At 33.2% G+C, this 18,345-nt stretch overlaps 1 protein-coding gene across 1 annotated transcript; it reads left to right on the forward strand.

Annotated features, from left to right (window-relative positions):
• The first annotated feature begins 488 nt into the window (after positions 1-488).
• Positions 489-1,840, forward strand: LOC126892978 (uncharacterized). The gene has a single exon (XM_050662930.1). The coding sequence runs from the start codon at positions 785-787 to the stop codon at positions 1,697-1,699; it is 915 nt and encodes a 304-aa protein (XP_050518887.1). The 5' UTR covers positions 489-784; the 3' UTR covers positions 1,700-1,840.
• Positions 1,841-18,345: the final 16,505 nt, after the last annotated feature.

An 18,345-nucleotide genomic window follows, 5' to 3' on the forward strand; every position in this document is an offset into this window, starting at 1 on the left:
TCTGCGAAGAAACTTGGAGCAACGAAAAATATTGAAGTGACTGTTACTCCAACCTTACTTTACTGCATTTTGGAGTTCACTACTGTTTTCTCAGCCATTTCTTCGTCCGTCATTTGTAAGAATTGCAAAAGTGAAGTGACATTTAAGCAGTGTTCTGTACGAGGCTTGGGTTTCATGATCTCTTTGGAGTGCAAATGTGACGAAACAAAACAAATCCACTCATGCCCTAAGATCAATAATGCATATGAAATAAATCGTCGCATGGTTTTCGTGATGCGTTTATTAGGACTCGGCTTAGAAGGATTGAAAATGTTTTGTGGATTGATGGATATGGGACAGGGTATGGCTCGAAATACTTATTATGGAATATTAAATAATATATATATATATATATATATATATATATATATATATATATATATATATATATATATATATATATATATATATATATATAGGTGCTTCAGCCGTTTATGAAAATGTGTTGTCCTTGGCGATAACGCAAGAGAAAGAGCTCAATAAAGAAGCCGGAAAACCAGAAGATGAATTTACAGTCTCCGGCGATGGAACGTGGAAAAAGCGAGGGTTTTCATCTTTATTCGGCGTCTCAACACTCATTGCTAAATATACCGGTAAAGTAGTGGATGCGTGTGTTCTAAGTAGTTTTTGCCAGGGATGTTCTTCGTGGAAAAATAAAATCAACGATGATCCACAAGGATATGCAGAATGGTTCGCTTCCCATGAAGAAAACTGCACAATAAATCATACTGGAAGTTCTGGAAAAATGGAGTCGGATGCCATCCTCAAAATGTTTTCACGGTCAATAGATAAATATAATGTCAAATATTTGACGTATATAGGTGATGGTGACAGTAAGACATTTAAAAGTATTTTAAATGCACAACCATATGGAGATAATTATGCAGTACTTAAAAAAGAATGTGTTGGGCATGTTGAAAAGAGAATGGGAACTCGGCTTAGAAATGCAAAGAAAGCTAACAAGGGTATAGGCGGAAAAGGCGAGGGAAAACTCACAGATAAATTAATTGGCGAATTAACAAAATTTTATGGATTGGCTATTCGAAGACATCCGAATTCCATTAATGATATGAAGAAAGAAATTTGGGCCACTTTTTATCACAAGATTTCCACAGATGATACGCCACAGCATCAGAACTGTCCTGCAGGTGAAAGTAGTTGGTGTAAGTGGCGTAGAGCTGAATTTCTGGGAGTCAGTGATCAATTCGTACATGATAAATATCCTCTTTCGGAAAAAGTTCAGGAAGTTATAAAGCCGATCTATGAAGATTTATCAAGAGACGATCTATTGATCAGGTGCTTGGGAGCGGAGACTCAAAACAATAATGAGTCACTTAACTCGCTAATCTGGACTTTCGCTCCGAAGCACCTTCATTCTGGAGCAAAAATCGTTGAAATTGCCACATTTATTGCTGTTATAATCTTTAACGAAGGCTTCGAATCTATTCTGAAGACGATGGAAGTCTTGGGACTGAGCATTGGTCTAAATGCTCAAGCATACGTCCATCAGCGTGACAGTTCCCGCATCGACCGCTCAGAGAGACGCTTGAGCGATTTTGCAAAAGAAGCACGCGTTTTAAAGAGAGAACATAAAACGGCTTTGCAGGACTTTTTTGAAGAAGAAGAAGGTGTACTGTATGGTCCAGGTATAGCAGATTGATGGTGAGATCATTTTTTATTATAAATTATATAGCTCAACTTTCTTCTTTTTTTTTATTTTATTTAATTTGATGGTTTATAGCTCAACTTTCAAATGCGTTTTTCTCGAAACACGTTTTTTTCAATTTGCTGCCATAAAATCTCAAAAACTATTGAACCGATTTTGCTCAAATTTTCACAGTATCTTTATAACATATATAGCTATACAGTGAACTAAAATAATTGCGATTGCTTTGTTAGTTTTTTTTTAATAGCTAAACAGACTCCCAAAAAAGTGGAAAAAATTGAATTTTTTTTTTGTAAAGTGTACAAAAAAATTATTTTTTGAAATACCGACTTTATTTTAGTTCCATGTAGAGCCTGAAGTCTCACAATTCAAATGGTGTTTGATGTTTTGGTTTCAGATAAGCAGAACAGCCGAAATCATGGCAGCAGTTGAGAAACTTTTTTTTTATATGTGTCCCTGTTGGCTGATGTAATTAAAAAAACACACAGTATATCGACTTTAAAAAATTTATAAAGTTTGTCAAAATGTTAATAAATATGATATAAAAATTATAGATTATTTTATTTAAATTCTTTTCTAAAAAAAAATTCCCAACAAAGCGTTAAAAATACCGCCTAGACACTAGACGACCCCCTTAAATTGTTTATTTGTGAAATTTTTGTCTGATGAAAATCGGTCCGGGTTAGCCGGACTTCCGGGTTATCGGGGGCCGACTTATCGGGGTTCCACTGTATTATGATAATTTAAAACACTAACATTTATATCTGAATAAGGCTTGCCAGTGAATAAATAAATAAATAAAATAGATTAATTTTTATTTGATTAGACAGTTTATTTGAATTTTAATTACCCTGCCCGCAAACGATCAAATTTTCACCATTTTGATTTTTGACCATTTTTCAGGCCTGTAACTCCAAATTTTTAGTCCTTATTCTACTTGCTATGAGCTAACATTCAGCCAAATTTCAAAATTTTTCATCCGTGTATCAGAGATATAAGGGGCCAAATTTGAGATTTTTCAAAAAATTACATTTTTGAGATTTTTTTTTTAATTTACTAAAGTCTCAAAGCTCAAACTTGTTTTATTTAAAGTAGGTACGTATGTCTTTTCCAGAAAAAAATTACAAACCATTATCGGCTTGCCTTATGCTGTTAAAAAAATGCTGAAAATTGAATTTTATCAGTTTACCTTTTCAAGCTTTGAGGTTCATTTAAAGCCTTAAGGGTAGTTTGAAATTAAATAATGCTACAGGCAATTTTTTTAGAGCATACTTTTCTAAAAAGTTTGGTTTTTAATTTCAGCAAACTAAATTTTAAAAAAATAAAATGAATGCAATGGTGTACTCTCTATACCATCAAAGATGGCCGACGGTCGGAATGTTTTGGCAAGTGCGTCTGTAAAACAACGCGAAAAACATGACGAAAAGTTGAAAATTTACTGTTTTCATTGTAAGAAAAGTTCAACTTGCACAGTGCAATGCGGGAAATGTGAAAAATCGTTCCATTCATCCTGCTTAATTCAGGCAGCCACTCAGAAGACTGCAGCTTGTCGTCACATTCCGGCTTATGGGTGTGTCGACTTTTGGGAGACAGAGAAGGGTCTGTATGAAATTATCATCAAACTTCTGGAGGAAAAAAATAAGCTATTGGTGGAAAACAACGATTTGCTGAACAAAAATCAGGTAATTCTTCTAGAAAAACTGGACATCGCAAGAAGTGAGGTTAGAAAGCCACCAAAGCCATCCCCTAAAAAGCTAACAGGAAATTTTGTTGACATTGGCAACACCGTATTACCGACAGTTTCGCAAACTGCAGTGGAAGGAGTGAAAGATGACAACGTCAAAGTCGTCAAAAATGTCACTGTCAGTCAACATCAAAAACAACAAAAATCGCAATTGCATCACAATACTCAGCAAGATCAAAGCCACATTGCCAATGATTCCAATCTAAACTCACAACTCTCTTCTGAGTTACAAATCCTTCCCGTCATCCAAGAGGAAGTGACTGAAAATGATGGTTTCAAACTGGTGTCATATAAAAAAAGAAAACAAAACAGAAGACCAAGTCCCAAGAAAGGCATTAACACTGATAACCTACTAAAGGTTGTAGCACCTACTCCAATTAAATCATGGGTATTTATATCAGGTTTTACTCCTGAAACTGAAGCAACTGATGTTTTCAACTTTCTCAAAAAATATGAGCTTGACCAGGACTGTGTGTGTGAGAAGATGGTTACCAAAAAGAACCACCTATATAGCTCTTTTAAGGTAGGAGTTCCTGAGATAAACAATGATGCCATAATGTCATCTGATTTATGGCCATTGGGAACTAACATAAACCATTTTCTCCATGTTCAACGCCCTCGATCCTCAGTGAATCCGCTGAAGAAAACCGTGGTGCAGTAAATGTTCCTGTACATAATAATAATAATAAAGGTATTTTAGGAAATTTTAAGAAAGCACAAAAAACTATTTTACACTGTAATATACAATGTTTGCGTACCTCCTTCTTAGATCTGGAGGTCCTCCTCAATGAAGTATCAGCAGATTGCTTATGTATAAATGAACACTGGCTAGTATCTGAGGAACTATTTTCAATTAAAATTAAGAACTACAGAATGATTTCTGGCTTTGCAAGGACTGTGGGCTCTCATGGGGGTGTAAGTATATATATTAAAGAAACCTTTGATTCTGTTTCATTAAATCTTGAAAGTTTGTCTCTTGAAAAACATTGTGAAATAACAGGTGTACATTTGGTAAAATTTGATATTCAACTTGTCACTGTGTATCGTACCCCAGATGGTGATTTAAATCAATTCTTCAATACAATGTCAAAAGTTTTCAAAAAGTTAAATACAAATAAACCTCTTATTATAACAGGGGATTTCAATGTGCACTTCAATGAAAGGGATATTGCAGCCCTGGATCTGTGCAATTTCTTTAGATCCTATAACCTCAAAAAATCAATAAAATTTAACACCCGTTATAATAGATGTCTTGATAACATATTTACAAATATTAATAGTACCATGTTGCAATCCGAAGCTGTTGATCTTTCACACACTTCAGACCACAAAGGCATATTGTTTAAATGTGAAGTGTCCCAAACTACTTCTAAATCTACAATAAGCTACAGGCCCATTACAGAGATGGGACTGGCCTCTTTAAATAACAATCTTTGCTTACAAAATTTTGAATTTATTGATAATGAATGTATTGATGTGGACTCAAGGTTTAAAATGTTTATCGATATTTTAACGCAGGCAATAAATCTGTCTTTTCCTGAAAAATCTAGGCTTGTTGAGCAAGGTAAACAATGTAAAAAAAATTCTTGGTTTAATGATGATTTGAAACTTATGAGGGAGAAACTACAATTTTTGACATCTTTAAATAAAAGTGACCCCGTTTTAGTGACAAAGAAAACACTCTCAGAATATAGGAAAAAATACAGACATGCTATACATAAGGCAAAGATTAAATCTAATGATGATTTTATATTAAACTCTAACAACAGTCAACAGGCTATGTGGTCCCTAATAAACTCAAGATGTAAGAATTTACCAATAAAAAATTCATCACTCAATGCAAATAGTTTTAATGAATGAACACAAAAATAATCAAGGCAATTAAACACAACATTAGCTTACCTTTAACTAAACTAATAAACTACTCAATTTCATCCTGCATTTTTCCTTCAGTGTTTAAAACTGCGAAAGTCATACCTCTCTTTAAACGTAAAGGTTCGGCTGATGATCATAATAACTTTCGTCCAATTTCTCTTTTGCCAATTCTTTCCAAAGTGTTTGAGAGAATCCTAAAGAAGCAGATCAATGACTATTTTGAATCTAATCGGCTTTTTGCAGTGCAGCAATTTGGATTTAGAAAAAACAAAACAACAACACTTGCTATCGATCATTTTACAGGCAGTATTTTGGAAGGATTTGAAAACTTTCTTGATACCCTTGCCTCGTTCCTTGATCTTACTAAAGCTTTTGATTGTGTCACTCATAGTATTCTTCTTAAAAAATTACATGCCTATAATTTTCATCCTATGTCTATTCAATTGATTGAGTCTTATCTATCAGATAGATTTCAATATGTGTTTTTTAACCAGCTTAAATCTGATAAAAAAACCTTTGATGTATGGAGTGCCTCAAGGGTCAGTTCTAGGTCCAATATTATTTCTCATTTATATAAATGACTTGGGATTTTCACAAGAGGGCCCGGTAAGCACAGTCCTATTTGCTGATGATACTACATGCTATCAAAGTTACCACCCTTCCCAAATCAGTGATATTGATCTTGAGACCACAGAGAGCAATTTGTTCCAATGGTTTTTGGCAAATCGTCTCTCTCTCAATAACTCAAAATCACAAACAGTGAACTTTACCCTAAGACATAACACCATTACACATCCCATTTTAACAGATTGTTCACAGGAAGCTAAATTTCTTGGTGTTTATCTTGATCAGGGACTCACTTGGGAACGGCACATAATGAAACTTTCCCAAAAGCTCTCAAGCCAACTCTTTTTATTTAGAAACCTATCTAAGGTTACCTCCCTTCAAACCCTTCTTACATCATATCACAGCAACTTTCACTCACGACTAACTTACGCAATCCTTTCCTGGGGACACTCTTGCCATATAGATAAGGTGTTTGGTCAGCAGAGAAAGTGTATTCGCATAATCACAGGTCAGGGTTATCGGGACGATTGTAGGCAGTCTTTCAGAAACCTGAGGATTCTCACACTACCTTCTGTGTACATTATGCAGTGCCTGTTGTATGTTCATCAAAATGTAGATCTGTATAAAACACAACAGCATACTTATCAGACTAGAAATCATGATGCCCTTGTACCAGACTTCAGTCGACTTGAGAGGACCAGAAATGGAACCAGATACCTAGCATTGAAATTTTATAACTGTATACCAATATCTATTAATAAAAGTCTTGATTTTAACCAATTTAAGAGACAAATTAAAAATTATCTTCTGATGGGTGCTTTCTACTCATTTGAGGAGTACTTCAGATCTAAATTTTGTTTTGTCCTGTAATTTAATTAGTGTTTAGTTTTTAAATTTTAGTAATAGGTTTTTTTTTTACTGAAGTACTGTCAACTTTTAATGTAATTTTAGACAATTTTAATTATTGCTGACCTGTAAAAGTACATTTGTACATTATTACCAATAAATACTCTACTATAGCAGGGGTGGGCAAATACTTTTAAGCGCGGGCCAAAATGAAATTTTCAAAATGTCTCCCGGGCCGGAGACCTACACCATACACCATACCCAGTATGTACGCTGCGCACACGCTAATGTTTTTGGTGGATGCTTTTTTCTGCCAAAGAAATTTTTTTGGCAACAATACTATAAGTATCATTTTAAAGAATTTGGACAAAGACATTTGACTGTTAATAATAGATAATACTAATAATAAATGATCATAGTTGGTTGTGGGTGTACATGCGAACCATTTGTTCCCAGTAAAATTACGAAATTTTTAATGTGGTGCATTATATTAAGCCATAACAAGGATCCAGATAAAACATGAAATTCAGAAATTCAAGGGCAGCCTTTATGAAGATAAGGAAATTTCTGAGTAACCAAAGATACAATCTGCAAATCCGATATCGAATGGTAAAATGTTATGTCAAGTCAACCATCATCGACGAAATTCAAAGGAAACAACTTATTTGGTATGGTCATGTAGAAAGAATGGACGACGACAGGCTGCCAAAACAAATTTTAAAATTCAGCTCTGTGGCATTCAGAAGGTAATGTCAAAAAGGAACCTTCACCCTGGCGAACGCAACGACTGACGAACGGAGCTTGAAACTGGGAACCGGAAGGCAGAGAACCCTATAAAAAACCGGGATAATAATAAAAATGGTATGTCCACTCTATTCACGTTTATTGGATAGTTAATGCTGACTTAATGAGAAAGCTGGAAGCTTTTGAGATGTAGCTTTTTTGGAGAATTTTGAAAATAGCATGGACCGATCATATTACGAACGAAATGGTGAGAAATCGTTAAAAGGAGAAAGACAGCAAGGAGAAAGGGCACATACTTAGAAATGATAAGTACGTTGTTGTAAGTTATTGCAGCAGCTGATTATCAAGGGTAAAATCGAAAGAAAAGGGTCCTGGTAGACGACAAATACCCTGGCCGAAAAATATTCGCGCCTGGACCGGGTTAAACATAGATGCTTTTAAGAAATGCAGAAGATAGAGATTCATTTCATTGAACACTACGAACACTAATACTGTTGATTTCAACAAAACCACATAAAAGAGATGAAGAGCGTAGGCGCAAAATTTCGGACCAATGCTTTTTAAATGCATTCGTTTTTTCAAATCCTGAGAAAACTAAAAAATATTTTTGAAAATTTCAAACGCAGAATTATTAAATTAAAACATTATTAGCGAGGGCTGAAAATCCCTTAGAATAAACAAACAGTTTCTTTTGAATGAGATATTTAAGATTAAAAAGCACATTAAATATTCTCTTTTTTTCACCCCTGTGACTTATTAAAATAAACATAGAAGTTTTCAGGGACTTTTGGTCCTCGGCAATAATGTAATATTTCATTCAGCGTTTAAATTTTTCAAAAACATTTTTTAGTTTTCTCAAGATTCGAAAAAAATGATTGCATTTAAAAAGCATTGCGCCTATGCTCTTAAAAAAATTGCTTGCGGGATTTCTCAACGGGCCGAATAAAGTAAGCAAAAGGGCCGAATCCGGCCCGCGGGCCGGCTTTTGCCCACCCCTGCTCTATAGACTGAAGTTTAAAAAGTAGAAAAATAAAAAATATTAAAAATAGTCAAGTAACCACTTTTGGACCACTTGGATTGGATTGACCCTTAAAGGAACTTATTCAAAACAACATGATGTCAATATAGTGTAGTTTACCTCCAAAGTCCAGAAATATACATATTTATTTTAGAGAAATAGTATAATTAAATAATTACGAACGTCATTTAAACAAAATTAGTAAAGTTTAAGTTAACATGTTAACGTAACAAATATTGTGGCCCTCAGCAATAGACCAAAAAGGTTTTCTGGCCCTTACCAAAAAAGATTGTACCCACCCCTGATCTACATGGTCAAACTGCTAGAAATAAACCTTTTATTAGCCAAAAAAATATGCATATTAGATTGGAGTTTGCCAGGGAGCATATTAACAAAGATTTGAACATTTGGAATTCAGTAATATTTGCTGATGAAACCAAAATAAACTTGTTTGGGTAAATAGAAAAATATCGATGTGGAGGAAGCTGAATGACGAAAGATAATTTTAAAATATAAATGCTACAGTAAAGCACAGTGGAGTGACGATGTGGGGGTATATGCCATTTGCAGGATTAAGTAACATGCATTTTACTGAAAATAATATGAACCAATATATATATTTGAAAATACTACAGCAGCATCTCGCCACTAGTGCTCAAAAATTAGGTATCAATAACAACTACAGGTTTAAGCATGACAAGGATCCAAAACACACATATGGGGTTCGTACTTGGTTGCTTTATAATTGCTGAAATGCCATTAAAACACCAGCCCAGCCACCAGATTAGAATGTTATTGAAAATTGATGTGTTTGACATTAAAAAATAAAGTAAACAGTGCCCCAATATCAAATAGAATGAATTGAAAGTAAAAATTTCTGAAGCTGGGGACACAATTTCCCCAGCAAAGTACACTACAAAGTTGAGCAAATTAATACCTATACTACAGGCTGTAACTGATAGTGGCCGTCCATTAATCAGGTGAGGCTCGAAAGGGGGGAGGGGTCTATAAAAAATCACGAAATGTCACAATACACGTGATATACGAGGGTCTTAAACCTCACAATGTATCACTAAGGGGGAGGGGAGTTAAAAAATGCCTAACAAAAAACATCACGTGATTAATGAAGAAGGACCTACAAATTATTAGCAATCTTTTTTTTATGCGCTTAAGTTTGTTTTTTTTAATTAACTTTCTTGTTTTAAAGTTTGCATCATTTTAGCTGTGACATCAACATCATACATACATAATTAAATATTTCTTGTTATGTAAATGTTGGAAAAAATATAGTTATTATTAACATGTAAACTGTGTTTAAGCATAGTTTTAAGTTCATGTACACATGTCATTGTGTCTAGACAGTAGTTAGTTAATTAGGTATATATTAATTTGTCATGTAGAATTTTTTCATTAAAACTTAAAAAGCACCATTTATGATTTTATTCTATATATTAAAATAAAATCCTAATAGGTTATGGGACCAATTTGCGAAACATGTATGGGCCATTCCACGAACATACGCCTTTTTTGGATTACTTCAACCACGAATATTTTACTGTGAAAAATAAGAAGAACGAAAGTAAATTGCAAATTACATTGTTGTTTATTGGAATAATTATTAACGCCATTTACTTTCGTACTTCTTATGTTGCACAGTAAAATATTTGTTGTCGAAGTAATCCAAAACAGGCGTGTGTTCGTGAAATGGCCCATATTTCCATTGTACTACATAAGTGAAGAAAACAAAAATTGTTGAAAACTTTTCACATGGTGCCTATATTTTCTGGTGTCTAAGATAGACGTGTTTGCTGCTGTTGTATTGAATTATTTTACTCGACGAAATGTCTGAAGAAAAAGTTGAAATGAGAACCATTAATAATGTTAGCCCTGGTGCTCCAAATATCGAAAAATTAGATGGAAGATGAAACTACAGTGCCATACACTCCTGAACAAAATGGTGTACAGGAGCGTGCCAATCGCAAGGTCGTAGAAAAAGCTAGGGCTTTGCTCAGTGATTCTGGTTTACCTAAAGCTTATTGGGGAAGAAGCAGTGGCTACTGCAATATATTTAAAAAATCGTAGCCCCACTACAGCTGTTAATGGTACTCTTCCTGAAGAATTATGGACTGGTTCCAAGGTTGATTTGAGTCACTTAATTAGAGGTAAATTTGATGTTAAATCTAAACCCATGATTATGGTAGGGTATTGCGAACATAATAAAGGCTATAGATTAGCTGACCCCAATTGTAGAGGAAAAGGAGAAAAATGCAGAGATGTTGTATTTTTTGAACACCTAAAGTATGGAAAGAATTCAGTTTCAACTTCAACTCAACCTGAGGTTAAAATACAATCAACACCTTTTATTGATGAATTTAATCAAAATGTTGGCGATAAGTCTGTAATTGATGAATCATTTACTATCAATCATGATTATTCAATTGATACTGAAAATCAGGAGTGAATTATTGATGTTACACCTTTCTCTGATTCGGATGTAGACTTAGGAGATAGGAAAGGGCAGCTCAGAAAAAGACATCCACCCGATTGTTTAACAGATTATGTTACCTAGCAGTTAAAATATTTTTTTGTAATCATATTTTTTATATATTGGATAATTTGGATTTAACGTGTATGTAGTTCAATTGTTTATATTCAATTCAATATGTTTAATTTCTTAGTGTTCTCACTTTACAGTTGAAGGGAGAGGTTCTCACTTTACATTAAAACTTAAAAAGCACCATTTATGATTTTATTCTATATATTAAAATAAAATCCTAATAGTAAATATTTAAATCTTAATCTTGTTGATTAAATATTTTAAGTACATGGTATATTTGAAATACAAGCATAGGTTTGGTGGAAAAGATATTAGCACTATAATTAAGCGAAACCGCCTGCAGTGGGCAGGACATGTATCGAACCATTCAGGCCCCTGAATCGAACATGATAAAAAAAATTCTAACAGGGCAACCCGTGGGAATGAGAAGACGGGGTAGACCAAAGCTGAGGTGGATGGACGGGGTAACACAAGATGCCGAGAAGATTGGAGTCTGCAACTGGAAAATGCAGGCAAGGGACAGAACAGAATGGCGTAGAAAGCTTGAGAAGGTCAAGGCCCTCTAAGGGCTGTAGCAGCAAGATGATGATGATGAGGTATATTTGAAATACAAGAAATAGCTTATGCTACTTTAGAAGAATTATAGAAGTATAATTATTTCAGTGAAAGATAAAGGCAAGAATATAAAAACAATAATAATTGTATATGGTCCAAACGAAGACGACTCGGCTTATAATAAGGATAAATTTTGGGAAGAATTAGCATTGGTCACGGAACAAGCAAAAGGAGATATATTTTTAGCAGGCGACTTTAATAGCGGAGTAGGAGCAAATAACCACGAATATAAAGAGGTATTAGGAATATATGGTGAAACAGCACGAAACAGTAATGCTATAAGAATGCTAGATTTCTGTATGTTGCACAATTTAGTAATAACTAATACATTTTTTGAACACAAAAACATACACAAGTACACAAGAGAAGTTAAAAGTAGAGAAGAAAAATTGATAATTGATTACATGTTAGTAGAAAAAAATAACAAGAAAAACATAATCGACACAAAAGTTAGAAGGGGTCCAGAAATAAGGAGTAACCACTATTTAGTAATAATGAAAATAAAACAAAATATGTCAGATAATAAGAACATTCACAAAATGCAAGAAATGAAGAAAGAATATGAAACTATTAGGTCATATAAGTTGAGAAATACAGAGAATTCTGAGACGTACCAGATGATCATAAATCAAAAACTAGAAAATACTAAAGAAAATAGAGAGGGTCAAAACGCTGAACAATTATGGAACTACTTCAAAGAGATAATACTAAATACAGCGACAGAAGTATGCGGAACAAGTAAAAAGAGCAATAAAAGAAAGCAAACTGCATGGTGGAATGAAGAAATAAAATGACAAGTTAAAAGAAAGAAAAATGCTTGGAAAATATACTTACAAAACAAAACACCAGAAAAATATGAAGAATATAAAACACACAGGAGACTAGTAAAAGAACTGGTTACAAAGGCAAAGAAGGACAAATGGACAGAATTTGGAGAAAATGTGGAAAAAAACAGTAGTGAGAACCAAAAACTGTTCTATGGAGTATTAAAATCAATGAGAAAAGAAAGAATTCAAGAAATAGAAAACATAAAGAATAAAACTGGCGAAATTCTTACAGAAGAAAGTGAAATAATGAACAGATGGAGAGAATATTTCCAAGAGATGCTACAAACTCACTGCTATCAAGGAGAAAACAATGTAGAGAACCAAAGAATAGAAGTAGACAATGTAGACCCTATAACCATAAATGAACTGCAAGAAGCTATTGCAGAAATGAAAAACGGAAAAGCACCAGGGTATGACAGAATAGCCAGTGAAATGATAAAAAAAATGGGACAAAATGCAACAGAGCTATTATTAAAATATTTAATTCAGTTTGGAGAGAAAAACAGATACCGATGGACTGGCAGAAGGCACAGATAGTGCCGATTTATAAAAAGGGCGATAGAACAGATTGCAACAATTACAGAGGAGAAACACTGTTAAGCACAGCCATGAAAATATACAAAAAAATACTGAACAAAAAAATAATCGTAAAAATTGACAGCACACTAGAGGAATCACAAAGCGGTTTCAGAAAAGACAAAAGTACCCAGGATCATATATTTACAATCAAGCAAATAACAGAAAAATATCAGCAACAGGAGAAAAAAATGTATATGGCTTACATAGATCTTGAAAAGGCTTTTGACACGGAACCAAGGCAAAAATTATGGGAAATATTAGAGAAGAGAGGCATAAGTAACAAAATCATAAGGGTAATTAAGAACATTTACAATAACAATGTGAATTATATCATCAGCCAAAACAGAACATCAAAACCATTTACTACGAACGAGGGACTGAGACAAGGAGGAGGATTAAGTCCAACACTATTTATAATTTACATGGATGGGATAATTATTAAAGAATGTAAAGTATATATATAGAAATTTAAGAAGAGTAGACATTTCAGAAGGAGCATTCGCAGATGACGTCATATTGGCCGAAAATGAGAAACAACTACAAAGAAATATAGAAATATGGAATGAAACACTAAAAAATATGGAATGACACTTAATAAAAATAAAACAAAAGTTATGGTTATGGGGGAAAAGAAGAAGAAGAAAAGATAAACATAAAAGTAGAAGAAGTAAATATAGAACAAGCACGAACATTCCAATACTTAGGAGTAGAATTAGAAGACAACGGAAGACAAGAAACAGAAATTAATAACAGAATTCCAAAAACAATGAACCTATACCATGCAATGAGCAATAAATTCATAAATAAAAAAGAAATACAGTAGAGCGTCGATAATCCGAACTAATTGGTAGTTCGGATTATCGAATTGTTCGGATTATCGAACATATGTTCAAAATACATACAAAGCTCATAAACATAGTATGTACATGTACATATGTTTTAGTTACAAGGAATAAAATACCTACATAATAAACAAATAGATTGTATGTATTTCTGCATAAACAAAACAAAAATCCGGGGTCATATTTTGCCCATATTGTCATATTAAATCCAAAAATTTGGTTCGCGATCATATTTTTTTCGTTTGGATTAGCGAATGTTCGGATTACCTGGGTTCGGATTATCGACGCTCTACTGTAATATGAAAAACAAAAATTAATGTGTTCAAGTCAATATATAGACCTGTATTAACCTTTGGTTGCGGGTCATGGGTAATAACAGAACGACAAAAGAGTAAAATACAGGCAGTAGAAATGAAATACCAATGAATGACTTATGAAAAAAACAGCAATGGTAAAACTGGGATACACTGGAATACCTTTGAACAAATAGAAGATCTTGAATATGCAGATGCTGTATGTATACCTACTTTCAGCAAAGCACAGACGGCATACTATAAGTTAAATAATATAATATGGAAATCTAATAAGATAAATCTGGACACCAAAATAAAAAATCTGCAATAGTAATGTAAAGGCAGTATTATTATAGGGATCACAAACTTGGAGAATAACACAGCACTGAGGAGATTCAATCCTTTATCAATAAATGCTTAACAATAATTCTAAGAAAATTTGGCCCAAGGGGATCACAAACTCAAACTTATGGAAAAAACGAAACAAGAACTAATGCACAAAGAAATAAGAAAGAGAAAATGGAAATGGCTGGGCCATACTCTACGGAAACCGGACACAGACATAACAAAACAAGCATTGGAATTGAACGTATAGCCCAATAAATGACCGTTTTGGAGTGTAATTTCCAGGGGCAACTCCGAATTGCATGAAAATTTGGATTTAGCTTCTACTTACCCTCCACTTCAAAGTTGAATTTGTGCCGTTGGTTGCTTTTACTTGGGGGGTGACATTTACCCCTTCTCTGGGGGTGAAAAACGAGTGTTTAAAATAAGGCCAGAAATGGATATATTGACTTATTTTAAGCACCTTTTGTTCTAAAAGTTTTTTACGTAAGTCAATACTTTTCGAGTTATTCGCGATTTAAAATGTTGATTTTTTGACAAAAAAACTACGTTTTCAGACTGTTTTTCCCAAATAACTCAAAAAGTAAATATTTTATCGAAAAAAATATTTTTAGCAAAAGTGTAGCCTATAAAAAAGCGAAAAAATGGTGTACCAGTAAAGTCTACAAATTGAGTAGAAACAAAGTTGTAGCTCATGAAAAATACGTTCTTATTCGTCTAATTCCAAATCGAATAATTCAACGCGAAATCACTGAAGAAAGAAGCGTTTTTCGGGAAAACCTTATTAACATTTATAAGGACATATAACATTTAAAAGCTTATTATTTGTTTTTTACAAAAGTTTACAGCATCAAAAATAAACGACTTACACTGAAAAAAAAGTTGGCCCCTTTTTTTTGGTAAAAAAAAATCGTGAAAACCTCCCTCTATTTAGCACCCTAAATGAAATTAATTGTTTGGCTTTACCATCTATTTTAACTGTATCTGTATTGTTTATATGATCTGTAAGTTTGAATGGTTTGAAGTGCTTATTTTTGAAAACATTTGGTTTTATAGTAAAAAAAAAAAATTCTAAAAATATTTGAAAAATTTCATTTTTTCAAAATAACTTAAAAAGTATTAGTGATAAGAAAAATCTTAAAAGAGTACAAAAATGTAGGTTTTGTTATTATAAATATGCTAGTTTCATTTTGTTTCTCCGTAAGACAAAAATTGGTTAAGATATGGCTGTTCAAAATTTACATACACTCCTGATTTCTGACCCATTCAAGCTTTCTCAATTATATCCCTTTCAAAAATAAACACTTTAAACCAGTGAGACTGACAGATCATATAAAAAATAAATAGATAAGTAAATTTTTTGTAAAGCGATAGCGATTAATTTCATTTGGGGAGCTAAACAAGGCGAGATTTTCATGAGTTTTTACAAAAAAAAAGAGAGCCAACTTTATTTTGAGCTTAACTCGCTTATTTTTAATGATAAAACTTTTGTTAACAATTAAAACAAAGCTTTTTATAAACACTTTAAAAAAGTTTAAATGTGTTTTTCCCGAAAAGTGCTTAATTTTTCGGTGATTTCACCTTGAAATATTCCATTTGGAATTAGACGAATAAGAACGTATTTTTCATGAGCTACAACTTTGTTTTTATTTGATTGATAGACTTTACTGATACACCATTTTTTTTGGGTTTTTTATAGGCTACACTTTTGCTAAGGATATGTTTTTCGACATATTTACTTTTTGAGTTATTTGCGAAAATCCGTCTGAAAACATAGTTTTTTTGTTGAAAAATCAACATTTTCAATGGCAAATATCTCGAAAAGTACTGACTTAGGTAAAAATCTCTATAGAACAAAAGTTGCTTAAAATCAGTCAATTTATCCATTTCCGGTCTTATCTTGAACGTATGTATTTTCACCCCCGAGAAGGGGTGACAGTCACTCCCCAAGTAAAAGCAACCAACGGCACAATTTCAACTTTGAACTGGAAGATAAGTAGAACCTAAATTCAAATTTTCATGCAATTCGGAGTTGCCCCTGAAAATTACACTGTATCGCCGAATTTCCCGTTCATTTACTGGGCTAGTAGTTATGCAAGAAGGAACCAACTACCAAAATTTAAAATTTGATATTATTGCTTATTTGGCATAAGGAAGGTTTAAAGCATCAATATTTTGTGTTATAACAGTTTGAATCAACTACGATTTATGTAACTATTGTTTTGAGATTTGCATTCAAGATCCAACCACATAAAGTCAGTTATGTGTTTTTCAAGAGGGAACCAACTCCATCTGTGTTTACTAAAATGAATCAAAGGAGTTGCATTTTACAAAAGAGAACCAATAACCACTGTTCCAGTGTTGTTGATTTGTTACTGTAGAAGTTTTCCGTGTACCAATTTACCGATATATTTGTTTTTAGTTAGTGTTAATAAAAGTTAAATTAGTTTAAAAACATTCAGTTTATTGAATTTTACTTCGAGAAAATTCTACCTTTGCTGTGTTTCCAACTAACATGTTCTACAAAAGACAACTCATGTTATACAATTGCGGAATCCACAGTGGCAAGAGTGGAAGTCTTTTGCTATGTTTGGGTAGAGGAACAAGCTGGTCGGGGCGCTCAGGAAGTTTCATCTTGTTTACACAAACATATTATGGCTAATGTTAACAAGGATGTAACCAATTTGACACTATGGAGTGATTCGTGTGGTGGCCAGAATAGAAATATTAAGATAGTTCTTATGCTAAAAACGGTGTTAGAAATCCACCCTAGGCTTCAAAATATTACTATGAAGTTTTTAGTCTCTGGGCACGGTTTCCTGCCAAACGACAGTGAATTCGGTGACATTGAGTCTCCCCTTAAATTCCAGCAAAGACTTTACACACCTGAAGACTATCAGTGCTATGAAGAATGCTAGAAGACGAAATATTTTAAATGTAGTAAAAATGGAATTAGTTGACTTTAAGTTTACAAGTGATATTGAAAAAAATATTGTCCACAGAAAAAAAGATACAACAAATACCAAGACCAACTGGTTGAAATTTAAACAAATCCGCATTATTAAAAATAAACCCATGTCTAGTTACGTCAGTAAATGTGCAAAAACGAGAAGTTGGCAGGCCCCCTTCCATGTCATCTTTGTTGAAAAGTCTCTGGACAGAAGGAAAACAAATATCACCTGAAAAGCTTAAGGATATCGCATCATTTCTTCATTTAATTCCGAATAATTGTAAAAACTTTTATCGTAATTTATTATCTAATAAAGAAATTGAAGATGACATTGATGGGTACAATGGGAAGCTGAACTTTCAAATTGAAATTGATTAAAATACTATTCCATTGTACTAAAACTGAATAACAAAACATCCTGATTTTTTCCATTACACTAGTATTGTCATAATAGTTTTTTAAAATTTCATAATTTTAGTTCAGTTTATTTTATATTTTTAAGCTATAAAATAATATTAGATTTGTCTTTATTTTTTACTTAGTTTTTTTGTATTATTGTTTTGAAATAATTACAATAAAAATATAATCTAAAGAAAGACTAAGTTTTCACTCTAATGGCATATAAAACAACATAATACTATTCTACACCCCACCAGAATGAAAACAATGGGAACCTTCTCTGGTTACACCTCCGAGGCTTCTACAATTTGCAAGCCATACGGATGCTGAGACTAAGGAAGATGAGGGAATTCTACAATTTACAATTCACATCCCATCTGCTCAGCGCGGTACAGGTTCCAACGAGAATGGTTCACAGCCGGACATATGGACAATGGAG

The sequence above is a fragment of the Diabrotica virgifera genome, chromosome 9 (assembly GCF_917563875.1).
Source record: "Diabrotica virgifera virgifera chromosome 9, PGI_DIABVI_V3a".
NCBI lineage: Eukaryota > Metazoa > Arthropoda > Insecta > Coleoptera > Chrysomelidae > Diabrotica > Diabrotica virgifera.